This window comes from Telopea speciosissima, chromosome 6 (genome assembly GCF_018873765.1).
Source record: "Telopea speciosissima isolate NSW1024214 ecotype Mountain lineage chromosome 6, Tspe_v1, whole genome shotgun sequence".
NCBI classification, from domain to species: Eukaryota; Viridiplantae; Streptophyta; class Magnoliopsida; order Proteales; family Proteaceae; genus Telopea; species Telopea speciosissima.
The window spans coordinates 57247781-57274251 of NC_057921.1; the positions used below are offsets into that span (position 1 = coordinate 57247781).

General features: G+C 37.6%; 1 protein-coding gene across 3 annotated transcripts; it reads right to left on the bottom strand.

Annotated features, from left to right (window-relative positions):
- Positions 1–1790: 1790 nt before the first annotated feature.
- On the bottom strand, positions 1791–20219 carry LOC122665174. 3 transcript variants are annotated; one of them, XM_043861251.1, is made up of 8 exons: positions 20066–20219; positions 12880–13012; positions 9297–9520; positions 5993–6121; positions 5848–5897; positions 5564–5661; positions 5201–5488; positions 1791–2436 (listed from the first exon to the last, which is right to left on the bottom strand). In XM_043861251.1, exons 2-8 carry the CDS (start codon positions 12988–12990, stop codon positions 1954–1956), a joined length of 1383 nt encoding a protein of 460 aa, XP_043717186.1. In that variant the 5' UTR covers positions 12991–13012; positions 20066–20219; the 3' UTR covers positions 1791–1953. The 3 variants fall into 3 exon arrangements, with proteins under 3 accessions (XP_043717186.1, XP_043717185.1, XP_043717184.1); XM_043861250.1 differs by having other exon boundaries at positions 9297–9558; XM_043861249.1 differs by having other exon boundaries at positions 9297–9561.
- Positions 20220–26471: the final 6252 nt, after the last annotated feature.

Consider the following 26471-nt stretch of genomic DNA (forward strand, 5'->3'; position numbering starts at 1 on the left):
CAAGCAGTTTGAAAATGGAAAATTATCTTATAAGTTGGTTTGGGATGGTTAGGTTAGAAGGAAAGTCGGATTATGATGAGTTCCAATAGAGGAGAAGAAATGAGAGTAGCATTCCTCATGATATTCTTTGATTTCCATCACGTCGGTCTATATAAAAACTAAAAAGGTTGGTGGGGGAGGGGGAGGGAGACTCATAACGCCAAAATGCAAATTCCTTTGTATACCCTCTTTTGTTTCACATGAGACACACACACACACTCTCTCTCTCTCTCTCTCTCCACACTAAATGACCCCTATAGGACAATTCATCACCCACAACCTTATTTTTCATTTGTCTTTTTGTATTTTTTACTTCTCATTTTCATTTCCCATCACTTATTGTACATATATTCATTCCCTTATCTTTTTTTTTTTCCCCTAGATCTCAGTCTTACTTACTTTGTTTGATTGAATCTATAAAGCCGAGCCCATTAAATTGGAATAAGGCTAAATTTGTTGTTGTTGGTTATTCTGTAGCAATTCCTTTAGAATCAAAAGAAGAGTAACTAACTTAAGAGTTAAGACCATCATTGTCTCCTATTGCGTGTAAGACTTTTATTTCAACCGTTATTTCTAGTTCAGTTATAAAAGAAAACGGCAGCTAAAGCAAATCTAAAGCTTAGTTGCTTTTTGCTTCTTATCAGCTAATCACTATGGATCTAGTTCATGGTATTGGTACTAGTACCAATGAACGCTGACACCGATATTGATACGATAGGCCGTAACGGGACAGATCAGACAATTTTCACCCTAAGATTTTGATACCATTTTTCTTATATTTTGCTGGCACCATATGTTTTTGTAAACCGATCCACTATTGGCCAGATATCTGACCCAGTACCAATTCCTACATTCCATCAAAAAAAAAAAAAAAAAGATACCGATTCCTACATTCATTCTTTTGAGGGTATCCATGTTATAAAGGAACCAACCCATCTCATTGCTCAGATTTAAACTGAAGAATGAGCATGCTATATGGTTCAAAAGTGTGTGTCAAGATATGTAAAGTTAACAAACCCTTAAACCCCCCTCCCCCTCCCCCTCCCCCTTCATAATCTAAGGGTACTGATGCCCATGGTTAATGAATTCCTCTCTCTTTTTCCATGGATGAAGGGAAACTTGATCCAACCTTTATTACATAATGGAGGTTTCAAATAATTTTGTAATTTGATATACTTTGGGCGACTGAGTTTTACCACAGTCGTGGTCGCGAGACTGATGGTGTCCATAGGGTAAAAGGAAACAGTGAAGAGTATTATCAGAAATTCATGAACAGAGGGAGACATTAACAGCCATTGATAGCTAAGCAGGAAAATTTTCTCCTAACTCCGAACCATGATTGGACCCATACTTCATACTCATTAAGCTGAAAATTGACAAGTAGCAGGATCCTCCATCACATATTCACATCCCTATCATTTCCCACCACACGGTAATTGGTGGAACTCATAGTATTGGGGGCAAAGCACATCGAGCAAAGGTGGTCTATACAAGCCTTGTTTCCACAGAATTTGATTATTATTACTCTATCTGATGAGAGGTAGCAGCATGTCAGCCAATTCCCGAAGTTCACCAACCTAATGTTAACTTTTACCGTTCTATTTTCCGTCGCTGTTGCCTGGATGGCTATAAGCACCACCGTTAATCTGATCCAAGCCATGGCCCATCCAAAAAGTTTCAACCAAACAAGCAATCCAGAAAACCAGCTAGTAATGCATGGGGTACATCTTGGAGGACGACTGGACGAGGACTGAATAAGAATTACTGATCAAATTTTCTCTGCAAAATATGAAATGGAACAACCCCACCTTATCTAAATTTAGTAACAAATCATTCCAAAGAAGAAAAACAGGATAAAATTTACAATACAATATGCACATAATGGGGCTCTACTTGAAGCTAACCTCAGCGACTTCATTCATCTTTCATTGCATTTGCATGCCTCCTCTTGTGTCCCACTTCGACAAGCAATGTTAGAAGAGCCTCACACACCTGTGAAGCATTAGCGTCACGAGGGTCATCGTTCAAAGCTGAGTAAACCATCCAAGCATGGTCTAATTTACGCTTTGGACGTACTACAACGGAGCCAGGAACCTCTGCATCACGACATGTTACCAGGCCATCACTTTTCTCGCCATACCTGACCTGAAGCAGTTGTGCACATGCAGCCATTGCTGCAGCAAGGGGCATAACAACTGGGAGCTTTGTAGATTGCCCCGAAGCAAGTGGTGCAGGAAGCTCTGCATGAGCAACATGAGATAAGGTAGCAAAAACTGCTGGAGTAATACCCGCTTCTGTGTGGAATGAAACAACAGGTAGTTCTCTAGGTAATTCGTATTTCCTCAAGAATTCCTTCCTCTTCTCATATGTCAAGTCTTCTAAAGCTTGTATATCTCCCTTCAGCACATAATATAGAATTAATTGTTGACATCAAATTAATAATCCACACATTTCAATAAATTTCCTCATGCCACCCCCAACAAAAAGTAACGTGTTACCAATACTTTACACTTCAAATATTGGGGTTGATGCTGTCTTATACTATTTACGTTGTCCTGCTAGTCATTCATCTTACTTACTGGAATGGCCCATATAAATAAAGTAAGGAGGGTATTTAGGGCTGTATTTGGAGCAGTAGCAGCTCTATCAAACTGCATTGTGGTAATAGAAGATTAGTCAACTATTTTGGTGGGTGTACTTTTTGCCTTTATGGGCTAGCTGAGTCCCCACTTTGTTTATGAGAAAGTTTTTGTGAAAGAGGAAGTAACATAATGATGTCAGCAATCAATTGGCCAATGCCAGTTCATAATAGCTTGTGTGTGACATAGAGGAGATTTGAAACCTTTAGGGGGTTTCTGGTGCAGCTGGACACTCCATCACTGCTACCTTTTCATTTGCCCGCTCAAGCATGCCACATACTGCAATAGTACAATGGCTCATTTATCCCTTCACATCTCTCCTAGATCAATGATTCAAGAGCTTTAGGTCACACGCCGACATGATATAATTTTCTCTTCACATCAAGTTTGTTTGAGCAGAGATAAAATTAGGATTCCTTATGAAATTTAATCTTCTACTTCAGTGAAGGCTAATCAAGATTGTTACTCTCTGCTTCACTTCTTCTGTCCTAAATGTTGCTATAAATCTATAATTCAATGTCAACAGAATTAAGTCTCAATAGTAGCGTGATTTTTTTCTACTCATTTCATTTTCCAGAGCTCAGTGACAAGGAAGAATTTTGATTCAAGAAATTAGATTGCTACTAATGATTCAAGAAACATTTTGCAAACAGGGAATGACAATTGGAATCTAAAATGAGTACAAGGTGTAACAAATAACAACCTCAGATATGAAATTTAGGGATAAAACCAATGATTTTAAGAATTAATATACCCAGTGTTTTAAAAGTCGACAAAGATTCTAACCCATCATTGGAACTGAAATTAGTAAACCTGGTTCTGTCATTGGGTTGGAGTGTTCAAGCTGAAGACATCAGCACATAATTCTAAATGTTAAATATACATTTTGTGAATGACCCCTCATAAAATAATATGACATGAGTGAAGCCTATAAATAATTATCTTAAACTCTGCGAAGACAAGTAGTATACTAGAGATTAATTGCCATGTCTTTCTTTCTCACTAGAAGTAGGTTAGTTTTGTAGCAAGGAAAATTAGGTTTCTAAAAGAGTAGACACCACGCAAAATATATACATACAGAAGAAAATAAATAGTGATTACTACATTATTTAATCAAATTGACTGTTACCACAATACCACTAAACTTAACTAGGGTAAGTCTTAAAAAAGGATCTACTTGATAACCACTGAAAACTCAAATAAGCCTGTACCCAACTAAATGGTCATTGATAACCATTGATAAGAAAGGGAAAAAAATTGAAAATACCAAAAGTGTAACTAATAGCCCTCTGGGAGCAGGAGGGGGGGGGGGGACCTTGAGGTCTACCTGTCCTCAAAATTTCAGCCCCAACCGACCTGCCAAGTGGCAGATAGTCATACTGTCCTGGATTCCATAATGGTGTCCGTAAAGTAGCAAAATAAAGCTTTCTAAATCAAGCGAAGAAATGAAACTGAAAAGAAATGGATGGCTGAAAAACAAGAGGGGAAATTGCCAATATATGAAGGAAAATTATGGAAAATTGGGTCTGAAATTTAGCAAGCGGCAAATTGGTACCATTCCTTAGATATAGAATGGTCAGAATTGGCTGTTCATAGACTTCATTAGGGATATGCAGTCCAGGAAAACTTTTACAGTTTAGATGTACTCAAAAAGAAGCATTTCGCATTAAAATGCTCATTAATCAATTTATTAAATACTATCCATCCCTATTTCATTTTCTTTCTCCAAATTAGACTACTAATGTATTATTTAATTTCATTTTCTAATATGTTGGCAGGGATGATTGCATTGACCCGGACAGTTCCAGCCATCCAGGCCAAACATTTCATGGAAAAGGACTCTTCAAATCCAGTTGATTGTCTCCTGGTCTAGATTGAATTTGGAGTTAGGATCAAAGACCCAGCTGAACTAAAATTGACTGTTACCACTAAACTTAACTAGGGTAAGTTTTAAAACACTGATTATCAGTTTATCACACAATGACAGGTTTCACGCTATAGGTACAGCATGAAGACCACATGAGTGGCAAGATTTGAATCTAAGAATTGAGAAAGTAGCATGTTCTGTAGCCACTTGTTTGACAATGAAAATACATCCAAAAAAGAAAGAAACAGTTGAGGTTTTCATCTTGACTTTTTGCCAACCTCCCTTACTGTAAAATTGCCGTTTTTAATTCCTAAAAAATAAAGTAACCAGGGAACATGGATAGTCTTGTTTCACTTTTTATTCCCATTTCAACATAAAATATTGATGTTATCAATTTGCAAGTTGGGTTGCTGGATATGTTCCAACTCAAAGTTAACAGTTTAATTTCACAGTTGCGTCCCATGTCTGCTTCCTTTAAAAATAACACACTAGGTAAACTACATAAGAAAACATGCCAAGCCAGTTGTCAATGGAAGCAGATGGAAAGACTAGAATAAGAAATAAACAACAAAACAGACAATTTCAGATCACAAGCAATAAAAGAATCCATCCTGACCAAGATGAAATAAAATAAAAAATTTTGAATAAGCTATACCTTGATCACTTTACATATCAGGATCTCCATGAGTTTGCGTAACTTGACATAATCGCCAAGCTGCTCTTCTCGCAGGATGTCTGAAGCAATTGGGCTACCTCCATATGGACTCTGTGCTAATGCCAACCCGGCAACCTTATCTTTCAAAGCGGGCCAATACATAGACAATGCAGCAGCTGCATCTACCCCACCTTTGCTATGTCCCAGAAGCAAGACACGCCTCTTGGAGCCCCAGTAAATTTCCTCAATGTAATCTTTTATTTCTCTGGCGTTTTTCTCAACAGAAGCCTGAGCATTCAATGCTCAAATATAAAAATAAAGAACAAGAAGATACACAAATATACAAATAACACAAACAAATACCTCGCTGTGAATCTTGGCAATATGGCACACTAAACCCATCTTTGAGAAACAGGCTTTTGTATTAACAAAATAAAGTGGACCATGGTTGCTGAAAAGACCTGATAAGCATATAATATTTAACAGTCATAAGTAAATTCTTGCTCATCATCCACTGGGGAAAGAGAAAAGTTGATTCAAAACTGAAAAGTGTAACTATCGCACTCAACACAATTCAAGTGGTGTCAGAATCCATCATTCACATGTCAAACGAGTCTTTGAGAAAATTAAAATTGACAAATTGATACCTGGAACCAATAAGTAAATCATTGAGTTTGGCAATTTGTGTAGACCATGTCTGATAAAAGAGAACACAGGAAAGTCAGAGAATATAAAATCATATGATCTGATTATGATGAATGCATACTGATTCAAGTGATGATGCAGGAATACCTGATGTCCTCAAGCAATTCCGTGAACCTTTGCGTTCCATCTTCAACTGGAGGCATTCCCGGAGCACGCTGCAGCCATCCTACATCATCTGCTGACCCACGGACAGTCCTCCGAGCCCGTGAGACAAGGCTGAATGTGAAAATAGCAGCAACCATGAGTCCATGACTACTGCAGGAAAGAAGGCCCAAACTACTAGTGCCTGGGTCTGTGTACATTGCAAAATATGGGCTTTTATAATCATGGTTGTATAACTAATCAATCGTGTTGAGCTGGATCACACACTTTGGCTTGCTGATCACTTCTTACAACAGCTTCGCAAAAAGAACCAGTCAAAACCGGACAGTGCCACTGGAATCTGATTGACTTGAACGACTAAAAAAGATAGTTGAAAGTTGTAACATTGTTAAACAGTTTGATGTATCACTTTAACATTTCTAATGCTTATTTCAGTTGTTTAGCTATTAATTGAATGTTTTGCTTGCTTTCTATTACTAAATTATGTGTAGAGAAGGGTATTTTAATACATCGTCGCCTACCAACTTAGGTTCCGAAGTAAAACTCCTATTTGGACTTTGTTTTTGCAAAATCTGATAATGCCATTGTGTTTAAATGGCCTAAAATAGGCTGAATACCAAGTTTCAGACCCAAACTAGGTCTAAAACCCACTGAGTTGAGGTTTCGAGTTGAAAAAAAAAAAAAAAAAATCAACTCGACCGAGATCTCGGTTTTTCCCAGGGTCGAGTTCCGAGTTTTAGTACCTTGCATCCAGTTTCATCCAAATTACAACCACAGCTCCATTAGATCACCCCCTCCACTCGACCTTAGTTTCAGACCTAACCTAACACTTGAACCCTAGTTCCCCTCATCTCCACAAAACCCCAAAACCCTAAAAATTCCATCCAGCATATCCAACCATCAAAACCTCACCCAACCTTGGTCGAATGCTCCTCTCTACCACTAGAGAGTTCGACCTAAAGCCCTAGCCCAAATTCTCACTCTAAACCTTAAAACCCATCACTCTCATCTTCCCCGAAATCCTAATTTTCTGATTTTTAATTTCTCACTCAAACATCATCAAACCTTCATTGTTAGCTTCCCCTAGACCTGCCTAGCTTTACCATATAATATTGATACACATTACCCTAACCCTAACCCTAGAATTTGACCTAATTCCTCAAATCTGCCCAATCGGCCAGCAGTTTTGGAAAGTCCTGGTTACTTGGCTCCTAGTGTTGTAGATCGAAGCCTCCTCGAGTTGAAGAAGTCACCCTAAGCATAGGGTCATAGTAGGAGCCATAGCATAGTCCTATACTTAGTTTTATTTCAGCTTTAGGTAATTCTATACTTAGTTTTATTTTAATGTGATTTAATTGAACCAGTTCAAATTGGTTGCATCCAATTGGTTCAATTTAAGTTGGTCTAATTTAAGTGAAGTGTTCCTATTGACTATTAGGATCTTATTTCCTATTGGTTGATGAGGAATCTTCTTAGTTTAAGAGTTTAAAGTGCTTTAAGTTGATAGGGGTAAGTATGTCTTTTACTTTGAGTTGTTTTAATTAATTCACACTCCTTCCACGATTTTGGAAGAGAGAAGAGTTTAGATTGTATTAGGAATTGGGCTTATGGCCTTATTTTAAATAAACAGAATCGTGGGAGGCTTCCCCACAGTTTAGTTTTGAAAAAAAAAATCGATTTATGTTGCTGCCTTTGCTGCTGCTGCTCTGCTCCAGTCGTGAGTGTTGCCTTGTGGATCTCAAGGTGAAGGGCTGGTGGATTCCAGTGACTCCTTGCATCTGTTCATGATCGGAAGGTCTTCTTCAACCAATTTTCAAGCTGCTACTGCTGCTGACCTTCAAACCAGTAAGTTATTTAAATTCCTGCAATTTCCCTTCTTCCTGTAATCCTCCAACCTAGCCCTAACCTATCCCAATCGACCCCCATTACCTTCTCCCATAAAAAACCCATCGATTCCCATAAACCCTAACCTCCATAATTCTGTCCAGACCAATTTCCCCATTAGTTTACCTTCAAAATTCAACCACAGCTCCTACTCATCCACCCTTCCACTCAACCCGAACCCTAGGCCCATCCTCTCCTCAAAATACCTAATTCCCCTCAACCCTACTAAAACCCAAAACCCTAAAATCTCATTCCAGCATATCCAACCATCAAAACCAGCTTAAATTTCAACCGAACCACTCTCTCAATATCTGTGACACTCAACCAGAACCCCTTGACCTAACTCCCCCTAAAAAACCTAAATCTCTTCATCCCCTTCATTCCCAAAACCCGAAACCCTAACCCTAAAATTTCCAGAATTTCAAATTTTGTTTAAACCTATTAAAACTTATACCATTAGCTTCCTTTAGACCTGCCCATCATTATCATATCTCACACTCACCCTTTACCCTAGCATTAACCCTAGTTTTACCCTAAACTACCGAATTCTGCCCAACCGGTTATCAGTTACAGAACTTCTGTTCACCTGGCTCCTAGTAGGGTCCTATCCTATCTAGGACTACATTACCTAGTAGACCCTTTGTCTATCTAGGACTATATTAACGTTATACAAATGAGTTGAATGCATTAGGGCATGAATACATAACAACAAAAGGGATGCTTTGGTGCTTTCTCTATTTATCTAATGCCGCATGGATGCATATATTAATGCATAATTAGACAATAAAACCATTCCAAAAAAAAGTAGAAATTTTAAAATTTCTAAACCTAATGAAATAGCAGGAGTTATATGCTTTCTAACGTAGGAGACAGTTCAGGAATTGGAGAACCAAAACAACTCATAAAGATCCACCATCAATTCATGGTGACAGTGATAAAACACGAGAGCAAAAACATCAAAAATAAATTAAGAGTAAAGCTAAAGAAACTGTTCCAAACTCCCATACCCATAGCGTACATGCATAACTGCTTAATGTAACAAATATGTATTAAAACTTTAATATCTCTAAGAATGGCAGCAACTACTAATAGATTGACATGTTTGTCTCTTTATTTGTTCAGATAAAATTCATCTTTAGATCTTGTCATTTGGAGTCAGATGTTAATTAAAATCAGGCCTCTTTGGTTGAGGATTTTCCTTTGAAGAAGAATTTATTGGTCCTCTCAAAGAGGAACATTAGCTTCACATGCATTGGGCCAGATTAGAGCTTAGACAAGAACCCTATAAGAAGTAGGAAATGCAACAATGTCATTTGAAAATGACAAACTTTGCGGATAAAAGCACATACTAGCATTTGCTTTTCCTATAGACAAAACCCAGAACAAGTATATGAAGAAATCTTACCTTCGGAAAATGGAAGTTCCATTTTGGGCATTATGAGACGATTCCACAACTGCGGAAGCATCTTGAGATGAAGCTCCGGTTGAGCTCCTCATTCTTCCATCATGTACAGATGGAGCAGCGATCTCTGTATCACAGGGTCCACAGAATGTAGAACTTCCAGCCGAAGATTGATGATCACTGGAAAGATATCCTAGGGTTTCTCCAGAAGGAAATGTGACTAGTTCTTGTGCATTAACGTTAAAATCTCCGGAAACAGGTTGCTCTGCAACAAGGATAAGAAAAATTATGACTAAGTTAGTTCGATACACAAAAGTCCACCCAATATTAACAAAAAAAAAAAATGAAGGCATAATTCTCACGTGCAAACTTCAACAGAAAAAAAAATTGTGAAACAAAGAAAACAATAGCAGAAGAAAAGGAAATATCAAAGTTATGTTAAGCTTGGACTTGTAACTTACATAAAGAATTTTGAAGGTCAAAATCCCTGTTAGAAAGCATGGCTACACTTAAGACATCTTATAATTTTTCCACTGTTCTGTTTTAAACAGATGCATCAATCACACAATACTATAGAAGCACCTCCGCACTTCATTCACCTAAGGTCTGATTTTATGGAGATCCTTTTCGATCTCTCCCTCTTTATTGATGATCAACCAAGATAACAAAAATTATTGCTCTGGGTTATCTCTTGTTCCCTAAATCATTCTTTGGTTTTACACCTAGTATGACTTTCTGTCCACCTATTCTAAAGCATCTCTCGATAACTCTAAGTTGGGATTTATTCTCTCTCTAGTTTCGCTGATTAAAACCTGAGTTTCCTGGATACAGATATGAATATGGACACTGACATGGGACCATGGTTAACATGATATGACTATACATTCCCAGAAATCGAAGACACAGATACAAGTTATTTTGTACCATGCTTTCTCTTCTGGGATAAAAAAAGTGCTTATATCCTGCCAAATTCAATGAATTATAATATGGGAAAGGATTCTCTGAGCAAGCGGCATAGGGGAGCGCACCAATGAGGTGTGACAAAACAGTAACGTGCATAGGAGGGCAGCAAAGTCATTTCATGTGAGAAGAGAGAGAGACACAGAGGAGGTACTAGTGAACCCTGCCATGGCGGCTCAGAGAACCTTTTAACTTATAATATTTATAATTTTCTTACAAATAAGATTCCTTAGAATATATCATTTATAAATATTTGTTGGAAAAGAAAAGGAGTATTGTTAAGAGAATAATAAAATTATACAGCACAGAAAGAGAGAGAGTCATTACTCTATCAGCATCAAGGGAAGCATAAGGAATCAGTAGTAATAACATATCAAGTTGCCATCAGTACACTAAGCATGTCCACATACCCAGTCACAGATCAAAATTATCATCATCATCAAACAGAACATTGCATTGTATTTCATTCATAAAATGTTAAGTCAACCCATCTATAACAAATGCAATGAGGTAAAGACTCAACAATAACAACAAAGGATACGACCGATATCTTAACAAATTTCAGAAAAGAACAAGGGCTGATTGAAATATGAGGATAAATCAACATAAGATTGACAAAGCATGGCCATCCTATGGCTGAAGAAAGAAAACCTAACTATTTGATAGATTTCTTGGTTGATCTAGTGCATGGATTTACATTTAAAATTGTAGTGTATGGGCCAAAGACAAACCTAGGGCATCATATTCCACAAGCTGCATCTTTTTTTGATTAACTGTGCACATACGGCAATGCTTAAAGCTACATTTGACCAACTAACATAATTTCAACAAAATTTTTTCAAAGAGGTGTTTCTATACCATAGTAATTTCACTACAAACTTAAAGATTTCCGTAGAGTTGAAAGAGAATGATGGCAACTCATGGAAACATTTGCTTTGACTATGAACAGAGAGGGATAAGATGGTGGTTCGTGCGAAGAATGTAAAGGAGCATCTTTTGGAGCAAACAAGAGGAGGTTGTCTTGAGAAACTACGACGATAATGTTTTCCCAGTGTTCCCCTTTTTTTTTGGGGGGGGGGGGGGGGTAAAGCACGGTTTGTTTGTTTAGATGCATGTGCACAAGTGAATAATTTGTATGGAGTGGATAAAGAAACGTATAAGATGTGATACTTTCAGAGTTTTAAAACTCTTAACATAAAATTTATTTTCTGTCGCTGATTAAAAAATATCCAGGAAAACAAATGAAACTTTTCCTTTTAACCTTGTCAATTTTGAAATTCTCCGACGCAGATAAGTCACCTAAAGGGCTTATTTTATTGGAAATAACCTTTGGATTGGGTTATGTATGTGTTGGGCCTTTGATCCCATGTGTTTTCTTTGTAATGGGCCTAAACTATGGGTAGAAAATAGGAGTACGGGATTTATCTCATTAGCTAGTTAGTTAGTTAGCTAGTCTTTTATTGAATTTAAGTTGTTTAGATGTTTACCTTTAAGGATTATGTTTCCTATTTCAACTATGTTTTGTAATTGGCAATAGAATTTGAATCCATAGTTAGACTAGGATTTTATTCCATAGTCATATTAGGAATATGCTTTTGCTTTTCTATATAAGCTTGTAAGAGCCACTGGCTCTGGGACGATTTTGAAGATTAGTAAAGTGATTTCTCTACAAGTATGCTGTGTGATTCAGTTATGGGTTGAAGCTTGAACAGTGGGACTTTGATCCATTGGTGGGAAGCCATTGTTATTTCCTTTATGGGGGTGAGGTTTGGGGACCTTTAAGCACTACTCAAGGGGGACCTTCGACCAGCGTATCTCCCTGATCTGAGGACTTGTTTTGAAGTTATAAACATTCTCCTATTTTCTGTCCCGAGTTCTATTTTCAGGTATGAAATTGCAAATTAATCTTAATCTATCCTTCAACTCAAATTCAGAATTTGAAATTTGATTTAGACAACCAAGAAGGGAATTTGATTTAAGTTTCAAACTCATCTGATTTCCAGAATGTGATTAATTAGAGATTTTCTATTTCCCGGATTTCAATTTCAGAATTGACTAAATTTTCAATTACTTTTAATTCAATCGTTCAATCATTACTATCTTCCGAAAGACATCTCTGCTATTTATTTGTGATTGATTGTCAAAGTTTGACCTTCATCTGAGAAGGTTGACTTTTCTGTTGACATTTTGGGTTTGCTTGGGATCTTGTAAGGGAGGTGTTTAGCCAGAACCTAGGGTTCATCCCACCTACCCCCACCATTCTCAAACTTGGAGAAATAAGGACAAGACTACTGAAATGAAAATTTTCACATGACAAACAAAATTCCAGCCTGGCTATCTTACTAAGCATTAACTAAAAACTTTGATAGTTCATAACACACACAAAAAATGTCAAAGTCTGCTGATGTACTTATGTTAACACTTACAAAAGAAGAATTAAAAAATGTGTGACAAGTAGGAAAAGGTTTCCAAGGCCAAAATACCACATCTTAGACCACTAGTCTGAGAGGTGTATTCTTTCCTTTATTTATGCATGAAATTTAGGTGGATGGAAGGTCCATATGAATGTTTCAGCAAAAAGGAATGGAAGGAATCATAAAGTGCTATGTACAATAAAGAAGCTCACCAGAAAAATCAGTGAAACAGCTAGTAAAATATGAAGTCGTTTGTGCAAGATAAGAAGCAGCTTCATTAAGTGCTGGCACAGAAGTAAATAGCTGAGGGATGAGCCCCTCATTGCTCAAATCACCATTGCGTGCCTGAAACAGAGACGACATCTCAAACCTAGATAAAAGCAACTGAAGAATTTTGCCGGCAGTAGAAAAAAAAAAACATTCCTCATACCAATAGAAGAAAAAGGAATGCACACGGTAAATCCTTTTCTTTTGGTCAAGCCATATCCACAAGCCAAATTTCAACAAGGGAATTAACTCCCTTCAAAGCTTTCCAAGCCTTCCAGAAGTAGTAGCACCAACAAATAAAGATAGTAGTTTGTAGATAATGTACAGGATATAATAATTCATCCCTTTTATTATCTCAATCCAGAAAAAAAGTGACTATTAACATACATAAAACAGAGACATTCATACTGCAATGTCTTTGACTTAATCTTTGTTTCAAGAACTAAAGCATAAGAATGCACAACCCCTCATTATCACAATCTTCAGTTAAGGAAAAAATATAACACATACATATGCATACCCGAGTGGACTTCTTCAAACTTAAGATCGTCACTTTTATGAGTTCTTCTTGGAGGTAGAAGTAATGTAGTCCTAGATAGGTAGGAGACCTACTAGGAGCCAAACAACAGGATCAAATAACCAAAGGGGCTGCTCGTTCGAATGGACAGCACTAGGATTTAGATAAATTTCTAGGGTTAGGGTAGGATAATGGGAATATAGTTTATACGATTAAACTAGGCAGGTTTTGGGGAGTTTAGAAAGCTAGATTTGGTTAGGTTTAGATGAGAATTTCAAATTCCAGAAATTAGGGTTAGGGTTTCAAGTTTTGGGTTTTAGAAATTAGGTCAAATTTAGGGTTTTGAAAGACAAATAGGGGCAGCAGCTTGGGTCGAGTGTAGGGGGTGTTAAGGAGAGGCTATGGTTTGAATTTGAAGTAATTCTAATGGTTAAATATGGCTGGGCAGCAAGATCTAGGGTTTAATGGAGTTAGGGTAATGTAGTCCTAGATAGGTAGGAGACCTACTAGGAGCCAGATAACAGGATCAATAGCAAAAGGGGTTGCTGGTTCGAATGGACAGCACTAGGTTTTAGGTTAATTCTAGGGTTTAGGATGGGAATTTGGGAATGGGTCTTATATGGCTTTAATATGCAGGTCTAGGGGGTTATTATGGGATAAAAATAATTGGATTTGGTTAAGTTTGAAAAAATCGGCAGAATAAGGGTTAGGGTTCGGGTTTTAGCGTTCTAATGGATCTATGGATTAATGGAATGGGTGATAATAGGAGTAGATGGAGCTTCGGTTAGAGGATTAGACGAAGAAGGTTGAATGCTGAATTAAAACTACTTACTTGAAAAATTAAATCTTCAATGGTAGCAGCTTTGAAGAACTAGAAGAAGGACCTCCCGATCTACAAGATACAAGGAGTCGATCGGAGTCCACCAATCCCTCACCTTGATATTACTCACAAGGTTCACTCAACAGAGCAGAGTAGCAACTATGGCAGCAAATAAAAGCTTTTTCATTAATCAAATTCGTATTCAATGCTGGCTTCCCTTACAAACTTATATAGAAGACTCAAAAATAGACTTAAACACTAAAAAGGAATGGCCTAACCCTATCCCTAACCTATTAGGTAACTTAAACTGACTAGGAAACTAGAATACTAAAGGAAATAGACTCAAAACATGGCTGGACTAATAGAGTCCTAATCCAGCCCAACTTACATCACATGACCACTTAACCAAGTCACATGATCACTTAAATTGAATCAATTGGATGCAACCAATTTGAACCGGTTCAATTAAAATACATAAAAATAAACTAAGTATTTGGCTAATCCCGTAATCAACCTATATACCCCTAGTTTAAGCTCATTAAAGTGGCCTAATACATAGAAAACCCTTGGGAACAAAGGTCCAACATGTATATAACCCAACCCTAGGCCTATTTCTAAAGAAATAAGCCCTATTTGGGGATGAATCTGCATCAACTCTCCCCAACTTGAAAAAATTCGTCCTCGAATTTTGTAGTGATGAGGGAGAATCAACATGTGATCAGCAGCTTTGACCATCCCCAAACAGAATTCCGGTCCAAGGCGTGGAGCTTTCTCTTCGAAGAACCATGGTGGCATAACAAACTCTATGTGTTCGTTTTCTGAATCAGCAGCAACTGTGAATGTCCTGTCCATAGAGTCTTTAGTGTTAGCAACCTTTGCATCTAATACTTGAGACACAAGCTCCACCTCTTCAAAAATAGCTTCTTGAATGCCAATAATTTCTTGTGGAGTGTTCTCAACCACCTCTTCATCTTCTACTGTTTCATCTTTTTCTACTTTGGTTTCTTCGACATTGACCACTGCAGTAGGGTCTTCTACATGTCGACTTTCCATCTTTGAAGCTATAGGGGCTGTCTCTTTCTTTTCATCACAATTCACCGGCACTTCAGCTTTATCTTCAACTTGTGCTCTCTCAACTACCTCTGGTAATGGAAATTTGTATTCTCTATACCTGTATTCCTTGTGAGCTCTGTACCTTTCTTCCCTGTGCCTTTTATGAGGTCAGTAAACTTGAGAGTGTAATTGATATATGTCCTTTTCCATTGGTATGTTGTTGTTCCATACTGGAGTAGTTTGGCGTTGCTCAATTCGTTGCAACGTTTCACTTATAGCCCTTTGACCGGCATGAAACTACTGAAGCATCTCTAGAATTTTGTTCAAAGAGTCGATGGAGACAGAGGTAATGGGCTGGCCATGCCCATCCATGGCTTTGATACCAAATAATGTAGTCCTAGATAGGTAGGAGACCTACTAGGAGCCAGATAACAGGATCAATAGCAAAAGGGGTTGCTAGTTCGAATGGACAACACTAAGTTTTAGGTTAATTCTAGGGTTTAGGATGGATATTTGGGAATGGGTCTTATATGGCTTTAATATGCAGGTCTAGGGGGTTATTATGGGATAAAAATAATTGGATTTGGTTAGGTTTGAAAAAATCTGCAGAATTAGGGTTAGGGTTCGGGTTTTAGGGTTCTAATGGATCTATGGATTAATGGAAGGGGTGATAATAGGAGTAGATGGAGCTTAGGTTAGAGAATTAGACGAAGAAGGTTGAATGCTGAATTAAAACTACTTACTTGAAAAATTAAATCTTCAATGGTAGCAGCTTTGAAGAACTAGAAGAAGGACCTCCCGATCTACAAGATGCAAGGAGTCGATCGGAGTCCACCAATCCCTCACCTTGATATTACTCACAAGGTTCACTCAACAGAGCAGAGCAGTAGCTATGGCAGCAAACAAAAGCTTTTTCATTAATCAAATTCGTATTCAATGCTGACCTCCCTTACACACTTATATACAACACTCAAAAATAGACTTAGACACTAAAAAGGAATGGCCTAACCCAATCCCTAACCTATTAGGTAACTTAAACTGACTAGGAAACTAGAATACTAAAGGAAATAGACTCAAAACATGGCTGGACTTATAGAGTCCTAATCTAGCCCAACTTACATCACATGACCACTTAACCAAGTCACATGATCACTTAAATTGCACCAATTGGATGCAACCAATTTGAACCGATTTAATTAAAAAACATAAAAATAAACTAAGTATTGAGCTAATCCTGTATGCAACCTATATACCCCTAGTTTAGGCTCATTAAAGTGGCCTAATACATAGAAAACCCTTGGGAACAAATGCCCAACATGTATATAACCCAACCCTAGGCCTATTTCTAAAGAAATAAGCCCTATTTGGTGATGAATCTGCATCATAGGGTTTATGGGATTCAAACCAAAAATAAAGGGGATCGATTGGGGGAAAGGATTAGAGGGTTAGTAATGTAGTCCTAGGTAGGATAAGTCCCACTAGAAACCAAGGGAATAGGGTTAAGTAATAGGATTGGCCGAATGGGACAGATTTGGTTAATTAGGTCAAAATTTAGGGTTAGGGTTAGGGTTTCGAGCTAGGGTTTTATTTGGTAAAGATGTGCAGATTTTTAGGAGTCTAGTGGTGTAGGTTTGGATGGATTTGGATAAGGTTGGAAATCTAGGGTTTCGGGTTAGAGGCCTTGTGAAAATGGACTGTTTGCAAGATCTAGGGTTTAGGGATAGATTTTGGGAAAGGGGTTTACAGGGTTTTACTATGTAGGTTTAAGGGACCTTAATAACATAAAAAGGTTAGGGTTTAAAAGGGTTTTAAAATTCTGCAGTTGGGGGCAGAATTGAGTAGCAGGGTTTAGGGTTTAATGGAGTGGGGGAATGGAGGGGTTAGAGTGAATACTAAAGGCTAGGGTTAAGGTCGAGTGTGGGGAGTGATGTAGGAAATGTAGGCTGGAAGTAGGGTTTGAGGGTGAAGGCTAAATCTGGAGTTATGGGGGAATCCTAGTGGAGGTAGGAATGCAGGTTTAATGGAGAACTAGGGTTTGATGAAAGGGAAAACTGTAGATCAGGTAATGTAGTTCTAGATAGGGTAAAGCCCTACTAGAAGCCAATTAAACCAGGACCAATAACAAGAAACAAAGGGGCTGCTGGTTCTGCAGTTTCAGTAGGACAGAATTGCAGTTTTAGGTCAAATCTAGGGCTTAGGTTAGGATAATGGAAGGGGGGCTTAGGGGGTATGGCTAGGCAGGTTTATAGGACAATAATAATGTAGGTATTATAGAGTTTTCAGTGTTTTGAAAATTCTGTAAAACTGGACAGCAAGATCTAGGGTTTAATGGAGTTAGGGTTTATGGGATTCAAACAAAACATAAAGGGGATCAATTGGGGGAAAGGATTAGAGGGTTAGAAGAAGAAATTGGGTGTCAAACTTACTGGAGATTCTACTGGCAGCAGCTTGAACAGATGTGAAGGATAGAACCACCTTCGAATTGAAGAAGATCCTCCCAGCCGTCACGGCGTAAGGAGTCAACCGGATTCCACCAGTCCCTTTCCACCTTGATAGAACCACAAGGATGCACACTCAACAGAGCAACACTCAACAGAGCAGGGCAGCTGCAAACAAAAAGCTTTTCATTAATCAAATTCGTGTTCAAGGCTTTGCCCCCTTACAACCTTATATAAAAGACTCAAAAATAGACTTTTACTCTAAAAAGGAAAGGCCTAACCCAATCCCTAACCTATTAGGTAACTTAAACTGACTAGGAAACTAAAATAGACTCAAAATAGAGTCCTAATGACTTAAAAACAACTTAAACTACTTAAAATAAAGAAGATTCCCTACTAGCCAATAGGATATAAGAACCTCTTAGCCAATAGGATCACTTCACTTAAATTAGACCAATTGAACCAATTGGATGCAACCAATTTAAATCGGTTCAATTAAAAACATAAAAATAGACTAAATATTGGGCTAATCCCGTATGCAACCTATGTACCCCTCTTTTAGGCCCATAAAAGTGGCCTATTACATAGAAAACCCGTGGGATCAAAGGCCCAACATACATATAACCCAACCCTAGACTTATTTCTAAAGAAATAAGCCCATTTCGGTGACGAATCTGCATCATCAGGCTTATGTAGAAGAAGGTTAAAATAAAGTAGATTTAACTCACTGTAATGGCAGCAGCTTGAATGATTTGAGATGACCTCCCGATCTACAAGATGCAAGGAGTCGATTGGAGATCCACCAATCCCTTCACCTTGATATTACACACCAGGCAACCTTGATATTACTCACAAGGTTCACTCAACAGAGCAGAGCAGCAGCTATGGCAACAAACAAAAACCTTTTCATTAATTAAAATTCGTGTTCAATATTTGGCCCCCTTAGAACCTTGTATAGAAGACTCAAAAATAGACTTAGACACTAAAAAGGAATGGTCTAACCTCATCCCTATCCTATTAGGTAACTTAAACTGACTAGGAAACTAGAATACTCAAAACATGGCTGGACTTATAGAGTCCTAATCCAGCCCAACTTGCATCACATGACCACTTAACCAAGTCACATGATCACTTAAATTGAACCAATTGGATGCAACCTATTTGAACCGGTTCAATTAAAAAACATAAAAATAAACTAAGTATTGGGCTAATCCCGTATGCAACCTATATATCCCTAGTTTAGGCTCATTAAAGTGGCCTAATACATAGAAAACCCTTGGGAACAAAGGCCCAACATGTATGTACCCCAACCCTAGACTTATTCCTAATAAAAGAAGCCAGTTTGGTGATAAATCTGCATCAGTTAGAAGAAGAAATAGGGTGTCAAACTTACTAGAGATTCTACTGGCAGCAACTTGAATAGATGTGAAGGATAGAACCACCTTCGAATTGAAGAAGATCCTCCCAGCCGTCACGGCGTCAAGAGTTAACCGGATTCCACCAGTCCCTTTCCACCTTGATAGAACCACAAGGATGCACACTCACAAGGAGCAACACTCAATAGAGCAAGGCAGCAGCAATGGCAGCAAACAAAAGCTTTTCATTAATCAAATTCGTATTCAATGTTGGTCTCCCTTACAAACTTATATAGAAGACTAAAAAATAAACTTAGACACTAAAAAGGAAAGGCATAACCCTATCCCTAACCTATTAGGTAACTTAAACTGACTAGGAAACTAAAATACTCAAAGAAATAGACTCAAAACATGGTTGGACTTATAGAGTCCTAATCCAGCCCAACCTACATCACATGACCACTTAACCAAGTCACATGATCACTTAAATTGAACCAATTGGATGCAATCAATTTGAACCGGTTCAATTAAAAAACATAAAAATAAACTAAGCATTGGGCTAATCCAGTATGCAACCTATTTACCCCTAGTTTAGGCTCATTAAAGCGGCCTAATACATAGAAAACCCTTGGGAACAAAGGCCCAACAGATATATATCCCAACCCTAGACTTATTTATAATAAAATAAGCCCATTTGGGTGATGAATCTGCATCAAGAAGAGTCATTTAATTTCTGGGAAAAGATAGAGGTGCAGCCAGCCAGCCACAGGTAATTGATACAATACAATATGCATTAAACAAAGAAAAGAGTTAGATAACCCCACCACCTCCTTTGTCATGGATAAATAAATATACACACAAGCACATAAAGATTAATTATTCAAGAAAAACAATAACACCAGAAAATACAGAAAATTATAATATCCTTGTAGATTGTGGGATCCTTACCATTAAAGACATGCTTGATTCTCCATTTTTAGGTTCTTCAGTTTCCATGATCAAGGGCAATCTCTAACAAGCATAAACATGGACATTATAAGTTGCATCACAACAGATTGAATACCATGAAAATCTCAGCAAAAATATCTTTGGACTGTCAATCACTGTGCCTGAATGGTCCACCCCCAGGTTAGAACCATTAATGACCTGAAAACTTAGAACTATTAATGGCCTGAAAACTATTGCATGGTCAATGGACCATCCTATTCCAACAGGACATGAGGCATTTAATTAGGTATATTAAAAAAAAAATTCTGCAGAAGTAATTTGAAAGAAGCTTGAACCTCCAACCTGAAAGCCTCACATAGTCACTTATTACATAAACACTTCACCACCATGTCACAGCTTGTTCTCTCATAAAACTAAAATCCAAACATAAATACCATTTCTCTTAGATTAACTGCTGCTAACCCATTTAACCATTTAAACTGGTAGTCAGAATGTTTGAACAGCCAAAAACAAAGCCTGAACGAACAGCTTGCCAGCTATTCTATTTCCAAAACCAATGTTCGAAACATTCCATTTGTCAGTAGGAAGAGAAAAATCATCGAGTTCTCCATGAAGTAACATGATCCCTTCTTGCAGAGCCAAGTTCCCCATGAATGAAGAACTTATCTCAGCTGAAAGTCAAGTCATCATAAAATTCTCTATGAATTCACTGGAAAATCTGTGAACCATAGAAACATGGAAAATTGTATCCTGAGCAACGGGAAGATGAGAACTCAATGGTTTTGATGTTAAATAATGACAAGATAAATTTAAATGTTGGATAACTTGTTTCCTGTTTGGTCAAAAGTATCAAATCTAAGTGTATGAAATAGGTTATATAAATTGTAAGGTGGTCTAGGTTCCCTGATTATTTTCAGCCATGTGGTTTCCTTCAGGCCCGAGGAGGATTAAACTTCCACAATCCTGTGGTTCATAATATCACAGTCCTTCCAACAGACATGATCAACTTCGAGGAAGACAGTAATCTTCGATTCTTACTTCTCAGCAATTAGTTAACAGATATTCCTTGCTATATCACAATGGTTTCGAAGATCATAACAAAGACAGAATTAATCCATTGTTTGAACAATAACCGAAAAATAGAAATAAATTAATAAATTTAATTCGAAAATAATGTCCAAAAAAACTCTTATTACCCAAAATACACACACCTTTAATTTGGTTAATACTCCAACAACTGGCTACCAATCAAGTCTCATCACTGAAAGTATAGACAAGTAAAACACAAAAATGAATAGCAGGCTTTCCAATAGCTAGTTGAAAATATTAGCAATCCAATATATTCACATTGTTCAGATACATCGTAGCAGAGAACAATCAAGTATTCAGTCTATAACAGGTGCAAATTTATTTGGAACTACAAGAAAGTTCATAGCATCGTAAACCATACCCAATATTCATTCAAACATGTCGAAATTGCTGAAACGAATACAAATAAAATCAATTCAAAAGCCGACTAGCAAACAACGCAGATCAAGGTCGGAATTTTCAACTAACTGTATGAGAATTCCTAAATTAGTTTTCACAAAAAGTTTCTACCACCACAGACTCCATTCCTGAAACCCTAATCCAAAGGTTATTTAACTCTTACCTGGTGAATTCGTGTCAGAAATCGAATCTTGGATGAAGAGAAGGGAAGAATCCAAATGGCGTTGATCAAGAGTAAGAAGAGAGGCAATAACGACCAAACGTACTGCGGATTTCCTTCAAGAATAAGCTGAGACGAAACATTTCGGAGTCGTGACGCACACACGCCATCCCACGACTTCGAGGTCGGCGTATCAACAGCAAATTTGAACACGTGGTTATGGTATGAATAAGATACCCGGTTCAGCCGTGGATGGACCCGTTGGGCTTCTCCTACCATCAAAGTGAGCGGTGCCTACCTTTACTGTGCCACGTGCACATAATAGGAACACATATTTAAAGACATGGTCAATCGGTTCGATTTCGATTATTCAGTTCAATTCAAGATACAAAATGTACAAATTCAAAATCGAATCGAACCAAGAGTAGGAACATATTTTTTTAAATCAAAATCAAATCAATTCAGTTCTTTTTTGGTAAACAAGACTTTATTGATCGAGGATAGTCATGCATAAACTCATGGAGGCAGTGAGGAACACAACTCACACAACCATGGAGAGGATAGGGACCATTCAGTCGTGCATGTTAACGATAAAGCCCTCCTAGCCAAGGAGTCAGCAACGCTGTTAATCTCCCGTGAAATACAAACAAAACTACAAGATACAAAAGATAAAGAAAGGTAAATGATGTCGTCCACCAGAGTCTTAACATGGAAAGGAGCCGCACCGCCACCATTCTCAATGTAGGTAATAAGACTCTTACTATCAGACTCAATAACAACCCTCTCAAAACCATTTGCAACCATCTCTTGCATCGCCAGCCGAACAACAAGAGCTTCACCAACCATAATGTCCGAGAAAGAAGATGGACACGAGAAAGCTTTAAGCGGCAAACCATTGTGGTCCCTACATACAAAACCCACACCTGCCTTGTCCAAAGATGCTGAAAAACTAGCATCACAATTGCATTTCACCGTACCTTTTACAGGCGCTACCCATTGGGGAGGTGATGCAACAGGTGTTGCAGGAGTAGATAGGCCAGCCATATGTACAGCACTATACTCATGGAATGCCTAATTGCTGCTGAAATAACTTCATTAGGCTGCCAAGTCTTGCGTCCAAAAATTGAATCATTCCTAGATAGCCATATGTGCTAACAGAAAAAGCTACATAGAGTAATCAATGATTTGGATTCCTTCTTTCCCAAAATGGAGAATGATTTCCATGCATATACCCAATCCGAAAAATCCATATTAGCATTCAATAAATAGTTAGAACCAAGTGGACTACCAAACCACACCGCACGAGCATAGGAACAACCCAAAAGAACATGAGAAATGGTCTCATATTCCCCACACCGAACACATAGTGGATCTACATGAACATTACGTCGCACTAGGGCATCTCCTGTCGCAAGACCATGGGCACAAGCATGCCATAAGAAGCGTTGAACCTTGGGCAAAGTTTGGCACTTCCAAATTGACTTCCAAAGAGTTGAAGAAATAGTACTCCAAGAATGTAACTTAGATGAAATAGCAAAGTCAGACGGCGAGCAGCCTCTAGATTAGAGAGAAGATGATAGGCATTGCGGCCTGAAAAAACACCATTCTTACTCGCTACCCACACCAACTTATCAGGGCGGTCAAAAATGGACAGATTAATATTCATAATCCTCCCAACATCAGCATCATTAAAATAGGCTGAAAGCATATCTCTACGCCAAGTATGTGCAGCTTGATCAATAAGGTCTACAATTTTCCTTAACCAAGGTAAATTTGGATTAGGAGAGGCTACCTTATAATCACTAGAAGTTGGAATCCAGGCATCAGACCAAATATCCACTTGAGTACCATTTCCAATACTCCAATATAAACCACCAATCAACAACCTTTTTCCTTTCATAAGGCTTCTCCAACCCCAACTTGGACGCTGCCCACATGATGCTGCCAAAAAATCACAATGAGGAAAATAAATAGCCTTTAAAAACCGGAATAAAAGGCTATTTTGGTTAGACCATAATCTCCATGCCGCCTTTGATAATAAGCACTATTATGAAGAGAGGGATCACGAAACCCCAAACCACCATTCTCCTTTGAAAGACAGTCGCTCCCAAGAGATCCAATGCATCTTTGGCCGGCCATCAGTGTTACCCCGATAAAAATTAGAAACCATTTGACTTAAGGATTTATGATTTGAGGTTGGAAGTTTGAAATGCATACATGTATAATTCGACATAGAAAATACCACATATTTCAATAAAACCTCCTTACCAGCATGTGAGAGAAGCTTAGACTTCCAACCTTCAACCCTTTGACGCACCTTATTGGAGAGATCTTAGAATAAGGTTGCCTTTGAAACACCAAAATCTGTAGGGAGACCCAAATACTTCTTTAGTCCAGATCCATATGGCACCTTCATTATCCTTGAAAACCACCTCTTAATACGAGGATGTGTATTTGGTGAAAAGATCATACAGGACTTCTTCAAATTAATCTCTTGGCCAGATGGTTGACAATAAGTAGCCAAACAGGTCTTCAAAGTATACAACTCATCTACCTTACCCTCAGCAAAAAGGAGACTATCGTCAACAAACAAAAGATGAGTAATCGGTGGGGCTCGATTACGAACCCTTATGCCTTTAATATTCCTTGTAGTTTCAACCTTATAAGCAAACAACTCAAAGCATGTGAGCACAAAATAAACAAGACTGGTGATAAAGGGTCTCGTTGACGAATACCCCGAGAAGGGATAACAATACCCCTTGGTGCTCTATTGATAAGAATTTGATAGGTAACCGATGATACACAAGTCATAACCATATTAACCCAATGTGTTGAAAAACCCATCTTCAACAGCATATGTTTAATGAAAGGTCATTCCAACCTATCATATGCTTTTTTCATGTCAAGCTTCAAAGCAACCAGTTTCTTCTTACCCTTCTTCATTTTATTGATGTAATGGAAGAGCTCATGAACAATCAAAACATTATCAGAGATGGCCCTATTAGGAATGAAAGCAGACTGATAGGATGACACAATATCATCTAAAATGGACTTCAATCTCGATGCAATTATTTTTGTAACAACTTTACAAGCAACTGTACATAGAGCAATAGGTCTGAATTGATCAGGCAACTCAGGTTGTAAAGTCTTTGGCACAAGACACACCAAAGTTTCAATCAATTCAGTTCGATTTTAGTTTTTATTCTTTTTGTATTCGGTTTCATAGTGAATTTTAATTTGGTTTCATATTTAGTTTTTTTTTGTGGTAGTTTCATATTTAGTTTATGCCCTATTTTAAATGTTTTGGTTAGTTTTTTACATCCTCACCAATTAAATACCCTTATTTGTTAGGATCATAATCTACCAAATTTTTTTCAAACACTAAAGAGGAATAGAATTCATCATCTACATTTATTTGAAAATTAATATATATATTATACGGTTTCATATTCGGTTTGAAAATAGGTAATTTGGTTCGGCTTAATGTTTTAGGCATGAAATCAATACCAAATTGAACCGAGAAAATATTCCAACTTTTGAAACTAAAACCAACCGATTTACTTTGATTTCGATTCGGTTCAGTTTTAAACAGTCGGTTTCAGTTTCTATTCTAAATTGACACCCTTCGTTAGCAATGCTTAGATATAAACCAAAATTCAATAAAGTTATAACCCTCCCCCCCCCCTGTCCCCAAATGTATGGTCATGCATCTAGAGATGTAAACAAATCAAATATGGATCGGATGTGATCGGATTCCAATATTCCCTTGAAAAAGTTTGTGATGTTAAATGGATCTTAATAGATAAGATCAAATCTTTTTTGGTAAAATAGATGAGATCAAATAAAAAATAACCTTTATCACATACTACTCTTTCGATACATAATCTCATGGTATGAAAAAATAATAAAAGTTTGCTTCTATCGAACTCGAAGTGGATACCACTGAACGGATACGAATGTGAATCCAATCCGGATTTTCAACTATTTTTTTACATTCCTGACTTATGTAACCTAGACTTTCCTCCCTCTAGCAGATACAATTCGCTCTTAATCCAAGTCTCTCAATTGTCTTAAAATTATTCTATACTTTCAAAACCTAGCTCTGATACCAAATAAAGGGGAAGAATTTCAAGTTTAAAATAGATAGGGCCCATCTATTTTGCCCTAATTTTCCTAGCTAGAAAATGTGTTGGTATTATTTGAATTTTTGTTTCTATGCTGGATTTGTCGTCTAATAATTTGGTCCTTTATTCTAAAATATTGTGTTTTCAAAAGCAGAATCAGGGGTCAAATTGGTCGGTTCCAATTCACGAATCTGATCGAAATCAGCCTGAAACGGTCTGATCCAATCCAATCAATTCCAAGCCATTTTTGAGGTAGAAGTGAGATCGGTCCTAGAATCGGTCCGATCCAACTGAGAAGATGAGGAAGGTGAATTGAAATGGTGGATTGGCCAATACAATACCGAGTTAGCGACCTCCAATTAGGATCAATGTCCACCAATTCCGATACAAAACAAGTGATTCACCGATTCTATTACCGATTCTTCAAACCATGAAAATACTACTACTTTGATGTAAGAATCATACTCACCCAATCTAAAATTCAGAAACATATGTACGTTGGGGTATATAACAATAGATAAAAGCTTGCTGAACCAAATTATTCAAATTCATGCAGTTTCAGAGATGCACCACTTGATTCTTACTAAAAGAAACAAACACTTCCTTAACAAAGCCTATTAATCACTAAAAGCAA